At 49.7% G+C, this 22985-nt stretch overlaps 1 protein-coding gene across 7 annotated transcripts; it reads left to right on the top strand.

The window, feature by feature from the left end:
• Positions 1-1192: 1192 nt before the first annotated feature.
• Positions 1193-21510, top strand: EPN3 (epsin 3). 7 transcript variants are annotated; one of them, XM_037914168.2, is made up of 11 exons: positions 1202-1621; positions 1850-1915; positions 7388-8092; positions 9097-9215; positions 14086-14169; positions 14584-14691; positions 15326-15410; positions 15862-16176; positions 17672-17782; positions 18471-18701; positions 19774-21499. In XM_037914168.2, exons 3-11 carry the CDS (start codon positions 7519-7521, stop codon positions 20088-20090), a joined length of 1944 nt encoding a protein of 647 aa, XP_037770096.1. In that variant the 5' UTR covers positions 1202-1621; positions 1850-1915; positions 7388-7518; the 3' UTR covers positions 20091-21499. The 7 variants fall into 7 exon arrangements, with proteins under 7 accessions (XP_043384372.1, XP_037770096.1, XP_043384371.1 ...); XM_043528436.1 differs by having other exon boundaries at positions 1203-1621; positions 14089-14169; positions 19774-21510; XM_043528437.1 differs by lacking the exon at positions 14086-14169 and having other exon boundaries at positions 1193-1621; positions 19774-21510.
• Positions 21511-22985: the final 1475 nt, after the last annotated feature.

Below are 22985 nucleotides of genomic sequence, written 5' to 3'. Positions count from 1 at the left end.
ATAATGTCTAGGTGGCATATGACTGTATCCCATATAACATCAGAACACAGACATCCTCATAAACGGAAAGTGAAGATAAAGAAAAGACAGTGTCTCAGACCAGCCAGATGGTATTCCTCTTGATTTATCTCCACTGGGGGGATTCTGTTGGCCAGCTCGTGAAAGAGGATTCTGGTGGCATTCTTTTCCACTCGCTCTGGGAGTGTATGCTCTAATTTCCAGGCAGGAGCATGATCTGGCATCCATCTTTCCTCCCTTTCCCCTGATAGGCAGTCTTTCAGACAGCAACAAAGTCTGAGTTGAGGGTCATCCCGATGAGACGCAGAGCGGCCCAGGAGGTAGCTGTTAGGTATCTTCCCAGATTACCTTCTCTGGTGTAGCCTGAGGCAGAACCTTTGGCTCCATGGCCCAGTTCAACATGAGTAGACCTGCTTACGTGGGTCTTGGCCTGGCTTTGGAGTGGGCTTACGTGGGACTGCTTTCAAAGCTCCCACTCTCTGTGCATCATATAGTGGGGGTGTGGGAGGGAATTAATGACTGATTACCCACAAGAATGTCTCTGCACAGAAGATGTATTCTCTATTAAGAAGATGTCAGGGATTTCTAATATTTTAAAAAAAACCCTGAAATCCTGTCAGTGATTAAAATAATAGGCCGAGGCTGGGGAAGAGTGTGGGTGGTGGTGATGACAGCAAGAGATCTGACTTATTCTGGAATGTAATTCAGGGCCTCACTCCCTGAGCCAGAGTCTGGTTGCTCTTCAGGGAAGGGCCACCACACTACAGATGGAAGCCAAAAATCTCGCTCCCACAACTGATGAGAGGCTGTGGGACATGCTGAAAGTGAAGGGCTGCTCCTTTGGGCTGTTCCAAATTTAGATCCTGTAGAATCTTAACAGATGCGACTGAAAGGCCATTGGGGGTGCATTGTGATCAGCTGGCAGAGTCCAGAGGAGGCTGCGGCCCTGGACTACGTTAGAACACTGGCTTTAAAAAAAGTGACTGGCTGGAAGCCAAAGGGGACAGTGACTGAGCGTTTAAACATCCTCCACCCTCTGTACACGGTCTGCATTTCTCTTTCCTCCAGTCCCGGCAAGGGGGTCCTGCCGTCATTTCCCTATTGCATACAGAGACTAAAGGATTAAAGAGAGCTGGGAGTTCTCTGCTAGCCCCCTAGGCTTCACGGTGGCAGATCATTGCTGGGACAATAAGAACTGGGAGCTTTTGTAAAGTCTGTCGTCCTGAAGGGGTTAATGAGAGCAGCCAATCCTGCCTGTGTCCTGTTAGAGCTGAGACAGACCTGCCCAGCCAGCTTAGCAACTTTCACAGCGTGTGCAAGAAGCAGAGAGATTTCTGACAGTCGCAGGGAATAATCTACACTACAACATAGCTCTCCCCATCCACACACTGCCGGGTCCCCAGGACCCCTGGGGGTAGCAGCGAGGAGGGGATGTAGCCCTTGCTGGATGGGATGGATTTAGGAACTCTGGGATTGAACCTGCACCAAGCCTGGACAGTCATCTGCAGGGAACAGCATAAGGGCTGATCGGAGCACTGTCTGCTGATTGCACTCTGCAGAGGGGAAGCTGCTCAGAGTCACAGGGACGAAGCCAGTGCCAGAGGTAAGACTCCTTCTCCCTGTGCATTGCGGAGCTGGGATGTCTGGGGACCATAGCCAGGTACAGGAGCTATCCTGTGGTAAGCAGGAAGGTGACTGGATGGCAGGTTGGAGGAGGGTGGGGGTGGGGAGGAAGGTTCTGGACGCCGGAGTATCTCAGACTGCAGTGAAGCACATTTTGATTTTCATCACTAGTTTGGCAAAGCTGTAGGATTTTTTTTTTCCCCTACAGAGCTCGGGCCCTCCTGCAGTGAGCTGCCTGAAGTTTCTGAGATGAGGCTGTTTCAGGATGGTTGAGGTAGGGCAAAGCCTCCCCTACTCCCCCACCACCCACAGCCTCCCTGGGGTACTGGATGGTGGTGACTGTGGGGTGGGGGGTGTTCACACACAAGGGATTCAGCACCATATGGATAGAACAGCACAGGGGAGCCTTTCCAGGGTCAGGGCTGCCTTGAAGTGTAGCCCCAGCTCCTAAACCCACCCCCTTCCCTTGGTGTCAACTCCCCCTCCCTGTCTCCTCCCCCCACCGTCCCTGGTGTCACACTGGTCATCTGAGCATTGTGGCCACTTCCACTCAGTACAACAGACTTCCCCGGGCAGGCTGGCTGACTTCAGCTCAGGCCTCCCCTCAGGACACCTGCCCTGGGGTCCCTTGTTCTCTTGAAGGGGTGGTGCCCCTCTGCCTGTGAAATACCCTCCACGCAGGAGAAGGGCCCGGAGTTCCAGACGTCTGGGAAGGGAAAAGAAGATCCTGGGGGATTATGTAATTCCCCAAGCTATTGCAGATCCGAATGGAGGCATATGCAGCCGAGGGGGTAAGGGTGTGCTTTGCGTGTGCTTGCATGTAGTTACATGAACACGTCAGGGTGGGCCCCTGTCTTCGATTTCATGCTGGGTAGGATTTTCCTCAGAACCTGAGTGTTTGGTTGGGCTCTTGGCAAGTTTCACCCTTGGTCTCGCAGCCAGACTCCCTCTCTCTCCCCCTCCCTCCCTGTCTCTCGCTCTGTCTTTTCCTCCCTTTCTATCTTTGTCAGCTGTAAGAAGAGCCCAACCCCTTCCCAGTTCCTGTAACTTATCTCCCTCCCTCAGCACTGGGTACTACCCTGTGAGCCTGGCGCCCAGTGGGGCATACCAAGAAGGGAGCAGCCAGTGGCAATGGCCTTTTGGAACCTGGCTGCGGGTTTATTAGCAGCATCTCTGGCACAGGGTAAAGCAGCCTGCGATGGAGCCTTTGCCGAGGGCTGACTCCTCGCACTGTTATACTGATTGCTATTTGGATTTCACCTGCTTCTTCTCTTTGCTTTGGGCAACGTTCTCTCCCAGAGGGAGGGCCGTGCACCTTGCTAAAGTTAACAAGGCTTTTCCCATCTTTCTCTTCTCTTCCCCATCTGTCTCTCCTCCTTCTCCCATCCTCATCTTGCTGACATCTGCCCTTTCCCTGTCTGTCACCCTGAGTCTTTCCCTCTCCGTTTCCTGTCTCTCTCCTCTCAGTCTGCCCCCTGCCCCCGCCACTCTTCCCCAATCATTAACTGTCTCTCATCCTCTCCCCTCCCTGCCTCCTCTTGCTCCAGTCTCTCTCTCTCTTTGCCTCCCGAGACCCTTTCTTTTCCCCTTTGCTGGGATCACTAAAGCTCCCTGGTTGTTGGAGACCCTGCAGTTTGGTTCAGTGCCGAGCCACTGTGTCCTTCTCCCCACCTGACGGCTTTCTGCTCAAGGTCACTGCAGTAATTCCATATGAGGCTGCCTGGTGCTGCCTTATCTACCACACGGTTTCTGTTTCACTCCCTTTATATTCCTGGGGATATTGTGTTCGATAAAACTCACTGCTTTTAACACCATTGGCAGGGCTCCAGGCACAAACACTCTGCCTGCTCTGGGTTGCCACCCATGTCCGACTTTTGTTTTTTCTCCTTTCATTCCTGTGTCTCTGGACGTCATAAAAACTGAAAACTTTCTGGGAAGTTTTGCAAGCAGGTGAATAATTGCAGGGACAGCTCATGCTGCCGGCTGGAGACAATCCTGGTGCTAGTTGGCACATTGGGAATGTCCGGACCTGGGGCTTCTACTGAAGAGGGAACCTGCTGGGAGCTAGGGAATGTCTCGAGCTGAGGCTTTGATACAAGGGAGAATTTAATCAGCAAAAGCCTAGCATTCGCCAGCAGGGAAGGTGGAACTTCGTCAATAACCTTGTTGCAGTCAGAAGGGAAAGTGCTGATCTTGATCGTGAAGGACTTAACTCGATCAGCTCGGTTGTTTTTAAGCAGTAAGGAGTGACTGTCTGCCCCCACCCCTGGCGGGTACTGCTGTCTCTGGTTGCAGTCATTTTACTGGCATTTAGCCGCCCTAAGATCTAAAGACAGTAGGCGGGTTGAGCTGGGCTGCGCTGTGAAAGGAAATCAATACAGGGAAATATCTTGAAAGAAACTTCTTTAGCCCTGTGAGCCATCTCTGCGGATTCCTCTCCCTCTGCCTCGGTGAGTGGGATGCCTACACTGGCTGGGGGTGGGCGGGTGGCCTGCTCTTCACCTATGGCCATGGGGTTAACCAGGCCATACCCAGGCAGAAGCAGGGCCTGTCCAGATCTGAGGTGTTCTCAAAGCAATTCTAGGACCTGACTGGTTTTAATGGAAGGTAGTGGGAGATGCGTGTTCTTTGTGGGTGTGTTCACATGAAGCTATTTTCAGCCCCGACTCCGTCATGGAGAAAATGAGGTTCCCTAATGGAGGTTATAGCTGAGTCACTTAGGAAGGGTAAGGATGAAAACAAGATGTAGCAACTGAATTCCGGGGAGCAGTCACCTCCCCATAGTTGCCTCTCAAGCCAGGAGGTGAGGACTGAAACCACTGTGTCTCCCCACTCTTGGGAGTGCAGGGTCAGGGGTAAACCCAGTCAGAGTGTGGAACTGGGAGAGGATCTCTAGCAAAGGTCAGACTTGTGTCTTCTCTTTGGGGCAGCGTGGGCAGTGCTGTGCAGTGATCTCCAAGCGTACATTAGCTGGAGCACAAGAAGGGAAGCAGGGGAAGTGAAGGGAGTGGGGCTAGAAAGCAAAGGCTGGCCTTGAGCACAAGCAAACCAAGAGGTCATTGGGGTAGCTCTGCAATTCATGGTTTGCCCTTCTCCCAAGGAAGGAGGAAACAGCTCACAGGATCCTTACGCTCCTTCCATCACCAGAGAACTGGAGTGGGGGAAACTCCTGCCCTGATTGTCTCCCCTTCCAGAACCTTGGGGTCCTGCAGGTTACTCAAAGTAGATTTAAATGACCGTTTTAAAACATCAGTACCCTGTCTACGCTGCAGCCATCACCGTCACTACCATTGGTGGAGAGTCACGGGTCCCAGTTTCCTTACTGTTGACACAGTTTTGAAAACCTCATTGTAACATGCATCGTCTTTTCATCGCAACAGGGCTGAGGGTTACTTTCTACATGTGCAACTCCTGTCCCTGGGACTGTGGAGGACGGCTTAGCTGCTCTGCACCCCCGTGTGTGTGTTAGAGTGTGTGTGCGTGCATGAGAGAGAGAGATACTTTGTGCTCATTCAAAAGAAAATTCAAAGTAAGATGTTCTTATCTTTCTGCACCCACCACCTCCACCCTCTATCAAATTAATTTTTCCCTCCAGCCCCCTCTCTCCTGCTACCTCTGCTTGGATATAACATTAGCAGTTAGGTGGGCTGCAGCCTGGTAGGAACATGACAGAGACCCCGCATGGGGAATGCACTTGTTTAAAAAAGAATTTGTAGGGAGTTTTGTGCTCTTGAAAGGAGCTGGAGCCTTCTGTTCAATCTGCAGGATGGGCACAGTGGCAGCAGGAGGCCATGTGGTCTGGTGGGCTGAGCCCAAGGCCAGTGTCAGAGCCTTGTGTGTTCTCATCTTGATATGCCCCGCTGGTTTGCTGGGTGTCACTTGACCGCCGTGTCTCAGTTATCCCTTCTGTCGATGGAGGATTGCAGCCTTTCCTTGCTGTGGCAAGGACTAATTGAGTTAATGTGGGTGAAGTGCTCGAGGTTATTGTTACAGGACAGGCAAAGTAGTCTAAGTTTCCTGCACCAGAATGACCCGAGCCTGAAGCCACCAGGGCAGATGGAGAGTAACTCAGTCTCCATGACCCAGTCTGCATTCAGCTTCTCTGCTGAGACTGATAACAGTGGGGACAGTTAACACCAGGTGAGATGTGGACACCCAGGAACTGGACTGAAACCACCACACTTGTTTCAGATACACCACTAAATACTAGGTCCAGACTTTATCTTCCTGTGCTTCAGGCAACAGGGGCTCTGTGAAATGCCTGTGCTCAGACCCTTAGGGGGAGTATTGCTTGGCATATCCCACCTTCAGATTTAATGGCCCCCATCAGTGTCCATTCCAAGAACAAGGGGTTACTTCGGTAATGCCATGAGAGAAACTAGGAAAGAGAGGAAAAGGTTTGGTGAACCTGCCGGTCATTTCTCTACAAAGATGCAGGATGGAAATATACCCTGAAAAAAATTCCTGCATCAGACTGTAACTGAACCCAAAGTCTGGGGTGAAACCCTGGCTCCACTGATGCCAATAGCAAAGCTCCGGTTGACTTCAGTGGAGCCATGATTTGGCCCCTGGTGCATAGAGAGGCTCTACAAATCTCAGCATTCTCAGACCTTAACGTTCTCAGGATCAGTTTGACTGCCTAAGCACTCCAGAGTTTGGGATGCTTACCCAAAATGCCTGGGTGCACGGAACTGGGTCAGAAATCTTGTCATCTCTAGCACCTTTGTTCCTGATAGGAAGTATCATGAGAATAGGCTCTTGTGGCATTTCAGCACCTGCTTCCCTTGCTGGGATCCAGAACCAGCATACAAGCTTAGAGAATGGTCAGTTTGAGTGTGGGGGTACAGGTTTGTTGGGGTGAAAGGTTCTTATTTTATCCAAATTGATGCGCTAATCCTCAGTCTTGAGCCAATTGTTCTCTAACAGGAGAAGGCCATGGATAATTTCCAGGAGAAGAATCCCAGTTCGACAAGTGATTGGGAAAACAACAGCAGGGGAGTCCATATTTATTGCCTCTCAAAGCAGCTAATTTGCTGAGTTTACTTGTAAAAAGGTGGCTGGTTTTCTGACTGCAAGCTCTGCCAATGCACACTGGGATCTGAGAGTCACGCTGGTTTTCTTTTCCTTCTGTGGCATCAGCACCAGTATAAAAAACCATGTCGGCTAAAGGCAGAATTGAACCCAGATGCATTTGGAACTTAGTTAACAATTCTAATGATGCAAAGAATCAACAGAATGGAATCCATTTCCCTCTCCCATAGTGTTTCCATTGAGAAAACAGTACACACCTATTTTTGCCACTATGTGTGACTCCGTACATAGAGGAAGCAGATCTTTGGGGGAAGAAGGTGCCATTTTTAGACAGTTACTTTTAGGAGCAGAACCACATGGTAAAATCCAATCCAAATATTTCCGTAGAATACAAGAGGAGATATCTGGAGAAACTATAAGAACTGACTATTTATTTTCTATATGATTTTTCCTTTGGATTCATCTCGAACAAATAAAAATTTACCTTGTTTGCCTTTAGCTGCAGTAGGTAGCAAGGTTAAGTCACAAAATACAAGGATGTATGGAATAGAAATATTATAATTTTTCATATTACATTTAATATATCTTGATTATACACATTAAAGGTGAAAATTACTGCAGGTGCTGCCAGAGAGCAACAGAAGTGCTTTGGGAATGCAGACTGGGTTCCTTTTTCACTGGTGATTGTATTTAACACTTTCTGTCTGTTTTCCAGATCAACGTGAAACCTAGTGAGCTAGAGCTCTTTCACTGGTGAAGCTGGAACGGTGACTTTCCCCCTGGGTCCCAGACTGTTTATTCCTCAGTTCTTCATTGCCCGTTGTGGACTTTCTGCAAGGTTCAGCCATGACTACCTCTGCCTTGCGCCGGCAGGTAAAAAACATTGTGCACAATTATTCGGAGGCGGAGATCAAGGTGCGTGAGGCGACCTCCAATGACTCCTGGGGCCCACCCAGCTCCCTGATGTCTGAGATTGCAGATCTGACCTTCAACACGGTGGCTTTCGCAGAGATCATGGGGATGATCTGGAGGCGGCTGAATGACAGTGGCAAGAACTGGCGCCATGTGTACAAGGCACTGACCCTGCTGGACTACCTCATCAAGACTGGATCAGAGAAGGTGGCCCATCAGTGCCGGGAGAACCTTTACACCATTCAGACTCTGAAAGACTTCCAGTACACAGACCGCGACGGCAAGGACCAAGGCATAAATGTGCGGGAGAAAGTCAAGCAGGTCATGGGCCTGCTGAAGGATGAGGAGAGGCTGAAGCAGGAAAGGGCTCATGCCCTGAAAACCAAAGAGCGCATGTCCATTGAGGGCACGGGCATCAGCAGCAGCCAGCAGCTCTCCTATGGCAGGCGGACATCACAATATGGAGAAGACTATGGCAAGCCGAGGGGGTCTCCATCATCCTTTAATTGTAAGTGCTACAGTGCTACAGACCGTGGGTGGTATGGAGAGCGTGGGCATTTCTGACCCAAGGGCAGTGGATCACTGGATGTCTGAAGTTCAGAAGGAACATCTGGGCTTGCTCTTGTCTATCCTGGCAGCCCTGTCCAGAACATTGTCTTTTAGGGCGGTGGCTCAAAATCCATATCGGTTACTTTCTAGCCACATGGCCAGTAGTCTCCACTGTGGAGCAGACACAGGTTTCTTCCTGTTCTAATGTCATGGGGTAGGTGACCTTTGGTCTTCCTCTGGGCCATCCTCACGTGCAGCATTCTGGAGAGTAAAAGTTAAGGCTGGGACTCTACATCTCACAGAGTCTGAATTGCTTCCGGCCTTCAAGGCATTACTAATTGATGGGTGAACAAGGCACTCGGAGCACGGAACTGAAGGAAGCACCTCACAGATGCCATCTCAAACACCGGGAGATTGTTTATGTTAGAAGGTTGCAACTCTAAAACCTTTCTCTAGCAGCTGCTTATTTTGATATCAGCCTCAAATACTTTCTGATCGTTTCCTATCCTCCCACCGAGCTGCCTGCTTTGGTGAAGTCCCCCTGCCATTGTGTAGAGATTCTTGTGCTAACAGGGTCCCTGCCAGAAAACACAGTTTTATTCCTGGGGGGTAACTGAGGGGTAATTGTTCCATTTGCATCCTGACCCCGATCCCCACCCTTCTCCTTAACCAGGCCGGTGGTCGAATTCCAGCTCTTTAAAGGCAGATTGTCTCTCTGAGTGCTCTGGGACGTCAGTGACATGAGGAGCAGCTTCCCAAGCATTTAGGGCAGTTGCTGGGCATGAAGGTCCCGTAGCGTGAGCTGGGTGGTGGGAATGAGGGGAGAGCAGAAAAGCCCGTTGAGGAGGAGAAGGTGGTGATCAATGCGGATTGACTCCTAGAAACATCCCAGCTCCAGAGATTCTGTTTTTCTTCTTCCTCCTTCAATCTGAATTCTTCCTCTTTTTTTTTTTTTTATCTCAGCTTCTTCCTCGTCCCCTCAGCACGCCTCAGACCTGGAACAGGCAAGACCCCAGACGACTGGAGAGGAGGAGCTGCAGTTACAGCTTGCACTAGCCATGAGTCGAGAGGAGGCTGAGAAGGTAATGTTTGCTGCCTCTCTCCTGGGGGGTGGAGTGATTGCCTGCAATGTCATGTGGCCCATCCAGGACTGCTGTGAGCAAACATTTCCAGTGGCTGGAGATGGGACTCACGCCGGGGAGGGCTCTGTGTCACTACAGAGAATTCTTTCTCAGGGGTCTTGCTGGTGGGTCTTACTCACATGCTCAGGGTCTAACTGATTGCCTTATTGGGGGTCAGGATGGAATTTCCCCCCAGGTCAGAGTGGTAGAGACCCTGGATATTTTTTGCCTTCCTCTGCAGTGTGGGGCACGGGTCACTTGCTGGTTTGAACTAGAGTAAATGGTAGATTCTCTGTAACTTGAATTCTTTAAATCAAGTTTTGAGAACGTCAGTAACTCCGTCAGAGGTTATGGGCCTATTACAGGAATGGGTGGGTGAGGTCCTGGGGCCTGCGATGTGCAGGACAGACGACATGAGCATGATGGTCCTTTCTGGCCTTAAAGTCTCTGAGTCTATGGGATCATGGTAGTAAGGCATGAGAGAGAGATTTCTAGGCTCTGTCAACCCGCATGCTAGTGTGCACAGTATTGTTTTCTCACTGGCTGCTCCATGCAGACACAGCACATCAGCATATCGTGGCATGATGAGGATTTATTGCACAGTTGTTGCCCGTTTCATATACTGTGCATCCAAGTGAGCCTAGGACTTGGTGTGTGCACTGTACCAGTACATCTTAAATCAATACCACACGGTCTCAGAAAGATAGATGCGGTCCATCTAAACCCTTTCTTCTGTGTGGTTGCCTTGAAGATGAATGGTCCCTTTCCAGTGGCGGATTAATGATTTTGCCACCCCTAGGCCCAGAAATAATTGCCCCCTGACCCCCCCACGCCCCCGCAGCTCGCCTCCGCTCCGCTTCCTCCCCTGAGCGCGCCGCCGGGTCCTGCTTCTCCCCGCTCCCTGCCAGTGCTTGTGCATGAAACAGGTTCACAAAGGAGGGGGGAAGGTGGGGAACACGGTGTGCTCAGGAGAGGAGGCGGGGCTGGGGCAGGCATTTGGGGAAGGGGACCAGTAGGGGCAGGGAGGGGGCAGGGAAGGGGTGGAGTTGGGGCGGGGCCAGGGGCAGAGGGCGCAAACCGGCTCTGGGGGAAGCAGCCTCTGGCTGCTATTATAAATTTGCCGCGCCTGCAAATTTGCCGCCCTAGGCCTAGGCCTTGTTGGCCTCGGCATTAATACGCCGCTGTCCCTTTCCATGTACCATCAGGTGGTTTCAAAGAAGGTAAATAGAATTCCGTCTGGAGATGTGGAATCAGGACTCCGAACAGCTCATATGTAATCAGCTGCTCTAAATACATTGGGTGAAATCCTGATGATATTGAAGTTAATGGGGGTTTTGCCATTGACTTCAATGGGGCCCGGATTTCACCCATTGTCTTTCATGTATAAATTACTCTGATTCTATTACTTTAACCATGAAGGTTTTATGCTGATGTGCCCAGAGTGATTCTGTTATTTCCTTGGCAGATACCAGGGAGAACCTGTGTCCCCCTGGGGAGAATGGGTTCTGTACCAGGAACTGCAAACATCCTGCAGAACTGGTCCATGTACTGGTGACTCTAGCTGTGATTTGAATGTGGTTGTGCTAGTGTGTGGGCATTGGATGACTAAGTTTATTCCACATGACTGTGTTTAATTAAGTCACTTTGGATCATTTGAAATGAGGCTAGACAAAGGTCTGGAAGACATCGTAGAAAGCAGTTCTGCCTTGGCCAGGGGCAGGGGAGGGGAGACAAGATAACCTAACGGGTTCCCGTCTCGCTGTTATATTCATCATGTTACAGTCAGCCCCAAAATCCCAGCCTAGATCATGTGTCCTTCATGTACTTTCCCCAGCTCTCTTATCAGCTGATCTGCTTCCCCCTTTCCAGGCAGTGACTGTTTGTTTACACACACACACAGTCTGAGATTAACGCTAACTGGCACTGCCTCTCGCTAATGATACTGATGATATTTGAGGAGGACAAAGCCACTGAGGGACACTTTGGGTGACACTTCCAGGGTCAGGGCTTTCCCGCCTCACTGTAGTCTATATTTAAATTAAGCTTGGTTGGACCAAAATGTCTCTCAAACACCTTCTCCTGGCTTAGCCTCTGGTGGTTGAAGTTGTCCCTGTGCCAGGCATGGCTCTAGGCCTTAGCATTCCTCTTTGTGCTGGAGCCACACACAGTTGCTGGAGGCCTGGCTGGTTATATGATTGCTACCTACATGGTCACCATCCCTGTTTGAGCAAAATAGTTACCGCTTCCCACCCTTCCCTTCCTGGAAGCTCTTGGATGGACTTCAGAGAACTTGTGTCCCTATTTTTGTCCCAGAGATGTAGCTTCCCAAACCTTATCAGGGAAGCTGCTGTGGTTAGTGCTGAAGGAACGTGCTAGTCAAAGAGAAGCTCATTAGAACCACCCATCTAGGTAGGCCAGGCACAACCGGGGAAGGGGGTAGGCAAAAGGGACATTTGTTTCTCCTCCTCCCTCCAACAGTCTTCAAGGGGCCCCACATTATTGTCAAAAAGGCCAAAATATGTACAAAGTTATCCAATATTAAACAATGGAACAGCGACAGACTGGTGAGTCTTCATCCTTTCACAGCTAACCATTGACACAGGAGCCAAGTTTTCCTTTTTTAAACTCTTAAAATCCAAGAGTTTCCAGGGGTCTAACTAGCCCTTGGACTCCTGGAAGGTTGTTTTGTTTCTAAAATAGTGACCTCCCAGGGTCCCAAAGTACTTGCCCCCCACTCCAAGTAATGGGACCCCAGAGCCACTCCTGCATCTAGGTCAAACTGTTTCATGCAGAATAGCCCTCTGCCACTGCTCCTGGCTGCTTTAGCGCCAATGAGTTCTCACAGACCATCAGGCCTTGCTGAAGGATTCTGTAGGGTTGTGAATAGGTGTGGCTGGTAGTTGTGGTCCCATCTGCATAGTTTGACCTTTTAGTGGAGAAGGGCCCAAACTCTGTGTTCACCAAATCCAAGTTTTCAGCATGAAGGGACATGGTCAAAATGCAGTCTGGTCCTGCCCCCACTGCAAGACTGATCCGTAGTATAATGAGGCCCCCAATGTGGTAGCGTTTTACACTGAAGACAAGATCTGAATATTTTCCAACATGCGGAGTAGCAGTATTTCACTGGGCTGTTTGTGTGCCTGTTGGATGAAGTTGGAACCCCTGCTGTTCCAGCAGTTAGTGATGAGGTGGAAGGAGGGACGGAGTTTATCGCAGCACATAAATCTGTTTAGTTTTATCATTGGTTGAGAGAAGAAACATGGTCCACAGTTGTAAGGATGTGACTGGGAGTAAGGTCTTGGGTTGTCCTATGGGCTGTACCACTAATACACTACAACAGGGGTGGCCAAACTGTGGCTCTTTTACCATTAAAGTGCAGCTCGCAGAGCCCCCCATGTCTTTCCCCCCATTCTCCAACTACCAGACTTGAGAAGAGGGGGAAGCACAGGACCTCTGCCTGCAGCGGGGTGGTGGGGTAGTGGCTTCTGCCTAGTGGGGAGGGGGGTCTTTGGACTTCAGCAGGAGCCGGACTGAAGCCCTGAGCCCCGTCAGGAACCTCCCTCAGGGCTGAAGCCTGGAGCCTTGGCACATGTGCCCTGGCTCTCAAACTTCTGAAGATTGTTGTATGCGGCTCAGGGGATCAGTACATTTGGCCACCCCTGAACTATAAGATCTTTGCTTAACCATCTGCACTTCAGTTTTCCCATCTGAAAAGTGGGGATAATGCTGTCATCACAAGGGTGTTGAGGATTAACCAGTAACACCTGTAGAGCTCTCTGATCCTCAGAAACTGCTATAGCAATGCTAGGAGCTGTTGTTATTCTTTATCAATGTTATTAAGGGAAGATCTGCTAATGATGTTCCCCTGGAGATAAAAGAGCAGAAATATCCACTGAATTCCTGAGCAGTTTGCAAAGTGTTTAGCTTTTGCAAGGGCTGCCCTTGATATGCTCTGACCTCAGCAAGGGGAAGAAGTGTCACTGGGGAAGCTGTATGGTTAGAGGCCTGACAAGCCAAGCAGCTAAAAGTCTAAAGAAAAGTTATAGCCATAAACACAATGCAAGATAGAATCTTATCGGGCCCAGATGAGTCTGAAGTGGCAAGGCGTTTGTATGTCAAATAATAGTGGACACACAACATCTTACATTAATATACCACCTTTCATCTTGAAGGATCCCATAGTGCTTTACAAGACAACGTCACTGAAGTGCAGCCACCTCTGAGGTGGAGCGCAGCAGCCAGCTTATGGCACCACAGTGGGAGGACTTAAGAAAAGTGATATGGGATCTTTTATGTTCATGTAGTACAGATGGGATGTTGGTGTTACGACCTCACCTCAAAGACTTTGCATAAGAAGCTGCATGTATGTATCTAAAAAATGTGAAGGGCTAAGTCAACTGTGCCAGGATTCAAACTGGTGGTTTCAAGGTGTTGGTGTTTCAAACCAGAAGCTTCTAAACCAGCCCCTCCAGCAATGGATTGATGGGCAGAGTGCTAGAAGAGTAGATGAACAGACAAACAAAACAGTGGGTGGGTGAATGGCTGGATGGAAAAGGAAAGAGAGCCCGATTGTATATGAAGGAAAGATCAGATGGATTGGTGCATGGATGATGGATGGATGAAAGAATAGACATTAAGATCGGTGGTTGACTAGCTAGATGGAAGAAAGAGTAGCACCAGATGAATGGATAAATGACTGAATAGAAAAACTTACTGTATAACAGGTGAGGGATTGAAAGAAAGATGGTTACAAGGAAGGGGATAATTTGGTAGCAAATACAGAGACCTCGGGTCAAAGAAGCAATTTCATTCAGTTCTCCTTCATTGGCAGCAGCCACTTCCTCCAGCCACCAGCACAGATGAAGAATTGCAATTGCAGATAGCACTCAGCCTGAGCAAAAAGGAGCATGAGAAGGTACCCCAAATGCCGCAGATCAAAGGGCACTTTCCTCTTCTTGGATTCTAACTTCATGAGTTTCTAAATAGACCTTTGGAGTATTAAACATTGTGCAACTTTCTGCCTTGCTTGGTGTCTTCCTGGGAAGTGGTGTACCCCAGTCCTTCTGCTTCTGGTGCCTGCTTGGCTGTAAACTTACATTCACTGCTCTTAAAGCTGTGCGCTGAACATTCCTATCCGTGGATTTATCATGAAATGTGCAAATACATCAGTAAAATAAAACAAGGCTGCCGCTGGCTAATGACCGAAACTGTAATGCACAGCAACCCCTGCCCTTGGTCTCTCTGTAGAGAGTCAGTGCACATCGGTGATCCTTTATCCTGTGTCTTTACTGTTCACATCCCAGACATGCACTGTCCATTTTGACTGCAGGAAGTGAGGGCATGCCAAGGAGAGAACTCACTGCTACAGAGGGCACTGGAAGAGACCCACACGGGTATCAAGGAGGAGGAAGAAGAGGATAAGATGAAGAAAAGTCAGGTGAAAAGCTTTAGCTGGTGGTCTGGATGGCTGTGGAGATATATAATGGGGTACAGAACATTTCATCTCTTGGTCTCTGGTTCAAATCTATCCTAGATTGGTAATGAGCAAAGGGATTATTCCTTGATGGCTGTTCAGTGGTGTATGTGACTTGATCTGGTGATCTCTGTGTAATTCTTCATGTCTGCATGATTAAAAAAAAAAGACTCGCCATAGCAGTTCACACCTCATTAGCAGCCTGACCAGGGACACTGAATTACCCCTGGATTGTCCCTCCAGGATGGGCTTGAACGGGCTGGGAGACGCTTGCCCTGTTTCTGCTCTGCATAAGTAGAAGAGTTCAACTAACCTTGCTGTCCCCCTGGCTTTGTGCGTGAGCACTGCATTCACGAAAAGCTTTAGCTGGAAGAGATTTTAAATGACGTATTTCTTGACTACTGAGAGGAGCCAAATCAGACCATTCCTGCCCAGATCTAAGGTTAGGTTGCTTCTCTGCAGGAAGTATAGGGTGAGGTCTGGGGTTACCTGGGAAAAACCCCTCTAGTAGCCCCTTTCGCTCCAGGAGCAATATCGGACGAGGCCTTGCAGGTATCCCTGAGCCTTAACTTGTTTCTTTTTCTCCTTACAATTCTAGTCCTCTGTTGTGGAGCTGGCAGACATTTTTGGACCAGCGCCAGTAACTTCAACCCATGTTTCAGCTGACCCATGGGATATTCCAGGTGGGTGCAACTCTCAATCTGCTGATGCTTGGGAGAATGGCAGAACCTTCTCCCCTCCAGCTCTGTCCTTGTCCAATTCTGGGAAACTGAACAGTAAGAATCTTTGCTTGTGTTCTCTCTGTCTGCCCTTTCCCCTTATCCTCTGCTCACTCACTGCATTGTCATAGCAGCTTTTAACCACACCTGGGCTATTGAACAGAAACGAGAAATGAAGGAAGAAGGGTGACAAATGGTAAACATGGGCTGATTACTAAATGTGCCCTGCCTTCTGGCCTCATTTTGCTTTATGTGTTTCTTTTCTGATTACCTGTTCTTTTCTGTTCTTTCTTTCTCCTGCTCCTCTCTAACCTATTTGCCCCTTTGCCTCACCCCTGGCTGTGTTTCAGTGCTCTCTGCAGTGCCTTTGAATGGTTCCCTGCCTGTGTTCCACATCTTCCTGTGTGTCTTTCAGGTCTCAAGTCCAGTGTGGAACCAGCAGGAGCCTCTTGGGGCCCCTCTGCAGACCCCTGGGCTCCAATCCCGGCTGCTTCCGGGGATCCTCTAAACCAGATGGCAGCATCTATCAACCAGACCTCCACTGGGCCTTGGGATCTTCCTCCCATAGTCTCCTCCTCCTCCTCTGACCCTTGGGAGAAGACCCCCCTCTCTTCAAGTCTGTCATCAGCAGATGCCTGGGTAAAGGCATCCCCACCTTCTAAAGCTTCCGCTGATGCTACTTGTGCTGCTGATCCTTGGGGAGGTGTCGTTGACAATCCTCCCAGGGCAGGTAAGAGAAGCTCATTTTGTTCATCAGTTTCCATTGCTACTTGAAGCTCGGAATCATTCTTCCTGCCATCCTCATGTTACTTACCATCACATCTTCTTTTGGGATCCAGTTTCCTCTGATCCTCTAAAAATCTCAGCCAATACCTACATCTTGTATTTCCTTCCCAGGGAATGTCTTTGCCAACTCCACTCTGATCCCCTCTCCTGAGGAGGAGAATGTAACAGCTTTTTCGCCTAAATCTTGAACACGCTGGGAGACATAGACCCACTCTTAGCCATGTCTATACACAAAATAGAGTTGTAGTGAAAACGGTACAGCCCCCTGGGAGAAGAATAACAAAACCACAGATCAGGTCTGTCCAGTGTATGGTGAAAGCCCTTGCAATGCCAAAAGGGGAAACCCCTAGGAGGACAGTAGTGTGTGATGGAGGAATTTACATTAGTCCCTCTGGGAAAAGAAAGCTACAAGAGTTGGACTACACAGTGTGATACCAGTGCTGGTAAGGCCTACATGGGGGAAACAGAGCCACAATGAATAGAAGCACAAATTTGCAGACAAAGAATACTTTCTGAGGGAACAAATTTCTTAGGGCTAGATTCTGATCTGAGTTACAGTGGTGTAAACTTGCAGTAACTCACCTGAAATCAGTGGAGGAATGGGTATTTAAAAGAAGCCAGATTCTGATCTCATTTACACTGACATATATTCATAGTGAAATTACTCTGAATTTAAATCCATGTGAATGAAATCAGAGTCTGGCCCCTAGTGAATAACTTTTCCTTTCCTTAATTATTAATTAATGATTATTTATGTATTATTTGCATTGCCATTGTGCTTTGGAGCTATGGTACCAGGGCCCGCCTGTGCAAGGTGCTGTACAAACACAACAAAAGATGGTCCCTGCCCCTGCCCAACAGAGCTCAGAATTTAAGTATTTCTCAACAATGATTCTTTCCTTTAGAGAAAGGAATTCAGGTAACTGGCACTTCTTTGGGTTGCTAGCTTTGCTCAGTCTTTGCAGGCCTCAGGATAGAAATGAAGGGTGACAGATTTCTGGAGTCATGGGGCGTGCCTGTCCCTACGGGTCTGGGATTGGTCTGAACATACCTTCCCATTGTCTTCTGAGGCACTAACAATCAGGGAAGCCTGCCGGGCTGCAGAGGATGGCATGTATGAAGTGGGCCCTCCCTTGTATGCTAAGTTTCTCTGTCTCATCCACTGGCATTGGTTGGTCAGTGGGTCACTGATCTGGACTCGGTGGCTCATTCATACAGCTTGCTTCAGGACTCACTGATCTAATTCATTCCTTTCTCCCTCTCTCTGGTGTTCTATGTTCTCCTTAACCCCTAACTCCCCATCTCTGCTTGTCTTGCCTCATTTTTGTCCCTTTTAAAAATTGATTCCCTCTGTCCTTCCTCTGTTGTTTTCCTTCATCTCCTCTCTTCCTTCCCCTTGCTTCCCTTCTGGGTCTGTCTGTCTCCTTTCTTCCCCTCAGCTTCAGGTGATGTCACTTTTGACTTGTTTGCGAAACCGCCCCAGCCGACAGAGCAGCTGGAACATGAGAGCTCACAGGCCCCATCCTCTATCAAGCCTAACAGCCCTGTTGGTAAGAGAGTCCTAACAGATCAGGGGTGCTGGGGCCGGAAGGGTAAATAGGGCATTGTGGAACAATGGGGAAGTTGGCGGGTGTGTCTGCAGGTGAGGGTGGGAGCTTCCCTGGGGCTCTGTGAGAGGGTGTATTTGTTTCATATTGTGGCATACATCTGCATGATTATAACTTACCATGTCATATGGCTACTGGCCCCAAAGTCTCTCACTGTCGTCATCTCTGTGTTAGACATCTGACGCAAGGGTTAACTATCCTGAAGTGTTTGCACATGGGCGAAGGTGGAGTCCGTGCAAGCTACTGTTTTTCCATTAGCTAGAAATACTTGGGATCAGATGGGGGCAAACTTCCATTGACATTTGTCTTCTGAGTCTGGCAACAATGCATGCTGCGAACGGCTGCTGAGCAGACAGAGGGCGCAGCTTCTTGAAGCCGAGACAGCTACTTCTGAGCTAGACTCCCTGCAACAACTTTCTGTGTTAAGGAAAGGTTGTCCCAGATAAAAGGGAAGAGTTTGTGAAGGCAATCCAAGAATGTGCTTTGTGATTCTTCAAGACACAACAGTCAGAAGAGAGAGACAACGTCTCTGCTTCTCTCTCACGTGACAGTCCACACTTCTGCCTGTTCTTCTCTTGAAATTCATGATCCCATCTTGGTTATGCTATTCAGTCTCTGCTGTTTGTTCTAGATTTGGACCTGTTTGGTGACCTGATTCCCAGCACCAAGCAGAATGGAGTGAAGAACACAGACGTTTTTGATCTTGCGGGCTTAGGAGACTCTCTTACTGACACTGACAAAGAGAGGAAAGATTGTAAAACTCCAGAGTCCTTTCTTGGCCCAACTGCCTCATCCCTGGTGAATTTGGACTCCTTGGTGGTTGCCCCTGCAACCCTGAAGACTCATAATCCATTTTTATCAGGTGGGTCATGGGGCGCAGGGCCCAGTCAAAAAGGCCGCTGAAGGATGTTGGGTGGTTTCTGAGGGTATGCCTACACTGCAGCATAAGCCCAGGGTTCAAACTCAGGCTCAAACCTAATTCCCATTCTGTCTACACACAAATTGCACTAACCCAGGGTCCCAGGACCCCACAGGGGTGAAGGGTCCGAGCCTGAGTCAACCCGAGACCCAGGGTTCAAGCCCTGTTGTTTTGCAATGTAAACGCAGCCCCACTGAACTTGTGCTCTGGGAATCTGCAAAAAGTATCCCACAGTCCCATGGGCCAGCTTTCGTTGTCCAGTTTGGTGGAGAGTCAGATTTTCCCACGCTGCACCACGAACAAAAGACTAGAGCTAGCCACATTTTGGGAGGGTGATAGGAAGTCTGGGATATGGGTGGTTGAACTTGGGCCCGCGCAATGCAGTGTAGATGCTGGAGCCCCAGGCTGGGGGACCCAGGGTTCAGCAATTCCTAACCTGGGGTTACAAATGACTGTAGATGCTCAAGCCCTAAATTACCAAACCCAGGGTCTGCTAGCTGGAGTTCTACTAATCCTGGGCTTACATTGCAGTGTAGATGTACCCTGAGGCTCTTGGCGGGCTGTGTAAGGATGACAGGTGGGACCTTCGAGGGGCTCATGAGCTGATGTGAATCAGAAGGCCACAAAAGGATGGTGGGCGGACCAGTGGGAACATTTTCACAATGACTTGGTTTAACATGCAGCACCTACAGTGACTGAGCTCTGCCCTTAGTATCACTGTGAAAAACAAAACCACACTAAAGTTCTGATCCTGGCCAGGAAACGGAGGTCAGCCTGAAACTCCTGGCAGAAACTTTGGTTTGAACTTAACTTCTCAAGCTAAATTTTTCAGTCTTCTCTCTGAATTTCTGGGGTTGAGTCAAACCCTGAATGTTCCTGACTCATCGGTTTAGCAGTTGAATTTAATAGCAGTGTGTTTTGAGACTAGTGATTAGCCTTGACCTTTAACCCTATCCCCTAACTTCCCGTCTTGTAGGCTGTATCCCTGATGATGCTGTGTACTTTCTCCTGACAGGTCTCAGTGCACCTTCTCCCACAAACCCATTCAGCATCAGTGACCAGACCAAACCAACACTCAATCAGATGAGGACCAGCTCCCCAGTGCCAGGCATGGCCACGGGGATGACCATGAACTCCATGACCTACAGTGCTTCACTCCCTCTTCCACTCAGCAGTGTCCCAATGACCCTCCCCGTCTCCATGAGTGCCTTCCCGCAGGCCGGCGCAGGGCCGTTTCCACAGCTACCCAGTAACCTGCCTCAGCCTTTGTTGCCACTGACGGGCTCTGCTCTTCCCCCCGCCTCACAGGGCGTGATGAACCCTTTCCTCTGAAGTCTCTGGATCTGTTACATGTAGTCTGTCTTGTCCCGTCCCCAGCTATTATGGAAATCTTTGCGTGTTCTCAAGCAAAGGCCTTGTGGGCACCAGTTCATTAGTTGTGATGGAGGAAACCATTCACCTGCAACTCCTAACCCAACACCTGCCCAGGTTACAGAGACACAGTTAGCATGAATCTCCTTGCTTGAAGTGCTCTAGAACTACCTGCTCCAGCATGGCGGGTAAAGGATGGCTAGATCTGCCTTTGACGGCAATAAGGGCACTCTTGTCATCAGCTGGCATTCCCATGATCTGCAGAGTAGATGGAGGGTCCCTAAGAAAGGGCTTTAATTATCTAGGGTCCTCCACTCTCCAGCACCGTATGCTGGTACACAGAGAGCCCAGTATAAAGCATCTTAACAGTCATTTTCTAGTCACTGTAGATCTCTTAGAGATCATCCTGGGCCCGTCAGTGGGATAGAGGAATCCTTCTATAATCTGCATGGAAGGTGCAATCACTTGCTGAGAGTTGCCGCCCCAACGCTTGCTGAAGGTCAGGATGTTCCCAGGGACAGGAGGAGTACCCCTTAGAATTCTTTTCCTCTGCCAGTCACCTGTATGCTTTTCCCCGTGGCCCTGGGGATGACTGAACTCTGATCCCGAGAATCCTCTTCCTCTCTTGCTGTCACCCATATGTTCCTCTATTTGGATGCTAATGTTTGGGACCCTCTTCTCTGCCTGCCTTATCCAGATGTCTTCCTCCCCCACATCTGGGTGTCACTCTTGGGAACCCGGTTTCTCAGCTGCTGTCACCTGGATGTTACTCTGCTTGGGTGCTGGTCTTTGGAACCCTTTTCCGCTGATGCTGTCATCTGAACTGTTCTCCATGGGGCACTGACCTTCGGAACGCTGATCCTTTGTGGATGTTCCCCATGTGTTCATCGGCCTTAGTGCAGATCCTCCCAGCCTGACCCCATCTCCCTTAAACTCAACAAGAGACAAAACCCTTCTGAGACAACCCACACAGGCCTGGATAGCTTCAACTACTGGATCCCAGTTTCAGCCTCTCAAAGCTCTCCTGCCAAGACTGCGGTGCTGTGTGGGAAATACATTGGAGTGGGGGAGGAAGGGCTAATGAGCTGGGACTGTAGGCTGGGGACAGTGTGAGGTTAATATCCTGAGTACCAGCTGTGTCTCACTTTGAGGACTCCATGCCAACTCCATTAGACCCCGGTGCAGAGGGAGACGAGGACTCTGAGACACTAACACAGCAGAGGGAGGGGTGATGGGACTGGGAAGGGGGAGTGGCCGGGCAGTTGTTAGCTCGTTAGTGCACACGTTTCACACTTTTCTAAAGTGGCAGCGGAGACTTCGTGGCTGTAACTGAACGTAGGAAAACATGAACTGGCTGTAAAACAATAAAATATTCTAGTGTATTTCGGTGTGGGGCTTCTGACTTCCCAGGACACTGGTCTGGGCTTTACCCTTTATTTCTCTTCCTAAGTTTGAAGAAGGCTTTGCTTCCCCCTTCTGTGTCTTTTACCGTCTGCCCGTCAGCCTCCACAGCAATGCCTGGCCTCTGGATCCAGACCCATCCCTTTTTTATAGCTGCCCTATCTCTGGCATTCACACTTGCCTCACACCTTGGGTCATCATTTACACCATTGCCAAGTGAGTTTACAATGCTGCCATTCTGGTTTGCCAGCATTTCTCACCCACGTCGTGCCAGTGTAAATGCTACACAAAGGGCAGGGCAGTGGGGAATCAGGCCCGCTGACGCTATGGTGTTAGGAACCATGCGTGTGCCTGGATGGATTTATAAAGCATCTATCACAGGGATGCTGGTTTCCTCCCAGAACTCCTGTGTCTTGTTCCCCATATCTGGGATGAGACTCTGTGCTGTGCCTCCACGTGGCTTTCAGCCACTTTTGTGCCCTCCCAATTCTGACCTGCTACAAGGGGCAAAATGGTCCTTGGTGTAAATTAGAGCAGTTGGGGGTTCCACCTTGGGCAGCCTCTGGGCTGCTGCAGCCCAGACTCCCTGGTGCAATGGGCAACACCCCATGTTCCTGGGACATCCCCTGCACCAGGCCTGGCAAGGGAACCAGCATGTAGAGATGCTTATGGTGGCCCAATTCAGTGACTTTTCCCCCAGCCATTTTCAGGCTTTTTCTGGCTCGTGCATCCAGTGCAGAGGCACAGAGGGTCTGGAGCAGGGTTGAGAATCTCCCTGAGAAATGCCCTTCTGCTTCCCCCCTCCAGTTGTGAACGCCCTCCTCCCGCCCTGGAGCTCTCTCCAGCACGGCCTTGCTCCCAGTCTGTCGGACCTCTCAGCAGTGCTCAGCTGCTGCTTGCCCCCACTTGGAATCTTTTGCCAGGCCTTCTGGGTGAGTTTGGCGAGCAGGAATTTGAGCTGTTCCCAGTGTCAAAGCAACGGGGGCTGTCTCTTTAAAAGAATGAGCCAGGGACTTGCTGCCTTGAGCTCTGAAGGACAAGGACTGTTTCTGACTGAGCCAGGCCCCTGCGCGGTCGTTGCGAGGAGCATCCTGCTCACGGCTGGCCTGCAGATCCTCTGCCCGTGGAGCAGAGAGAGGGGATTTCAGTTCTGCTTTGCTTGGGGTATATTTCTGCAATTGCCCAACTACGTTCCCAGACAGCAAGTGTGAAAAATTGGGACAGGGGGTGGGGGGTAATAGGAGCCTATATAAGAAAAAGACCCAAAAATCGGGACTGTCCCTATAAAATCGGGACATCTGGTCACCCTGTGTTCCCTTGGCAGCTCTTTGGAGATGGTTTGTTGTTTGCCTGTGTGGGGGACGTGGGCATGTCAACACCATCTTCTCCTATGGAACGATAAACATGGCTAACGTGTCAGCTCACAGGCAGTCTCAGCTTAGCCCTCTGTCCAGG

This window comes from Chelonia mydas, chromosome 14, assembly GCF_015237465.2.
Source record: "Chelonia mydas isolate rCheMyd1 chromosome 14, rCheMyd1.pri.v2, whole genome shotgun sequence".
NCBI lineage: Eukaryota > Metazoa > Chordata > Testudines > Cheloniidae > Chelonia > Chelonia mydas.
Note: the sequence above shows the minus strand (reverse complement) of the source record. Positions and strands in the feature narration are given on the sequence as shown.

Coding starts and splice junctions, on each gene's coding strand:
- EPN3 (XM_043528435.1), top strand. CDS start 7,519: ATGACTACCTCTGCCTTGCGCCGGCAGGTAAAAAACATTGTGCACAAT. Junction 8,093..9,096: donor GTCTCCATCATCCTTTAATT/GTAAGTGCTACA, acceptor TTTTTATCTCAG/CTTCTTCCTCGTCCCCTCAG. Junction 15,411..15,861: donor TGACCCATGGGATATTCCAG/GTGGGTGCAACT, acceptor TGTGTCTTTCAG/GTCTCAAGTCCAGTGTGGAA.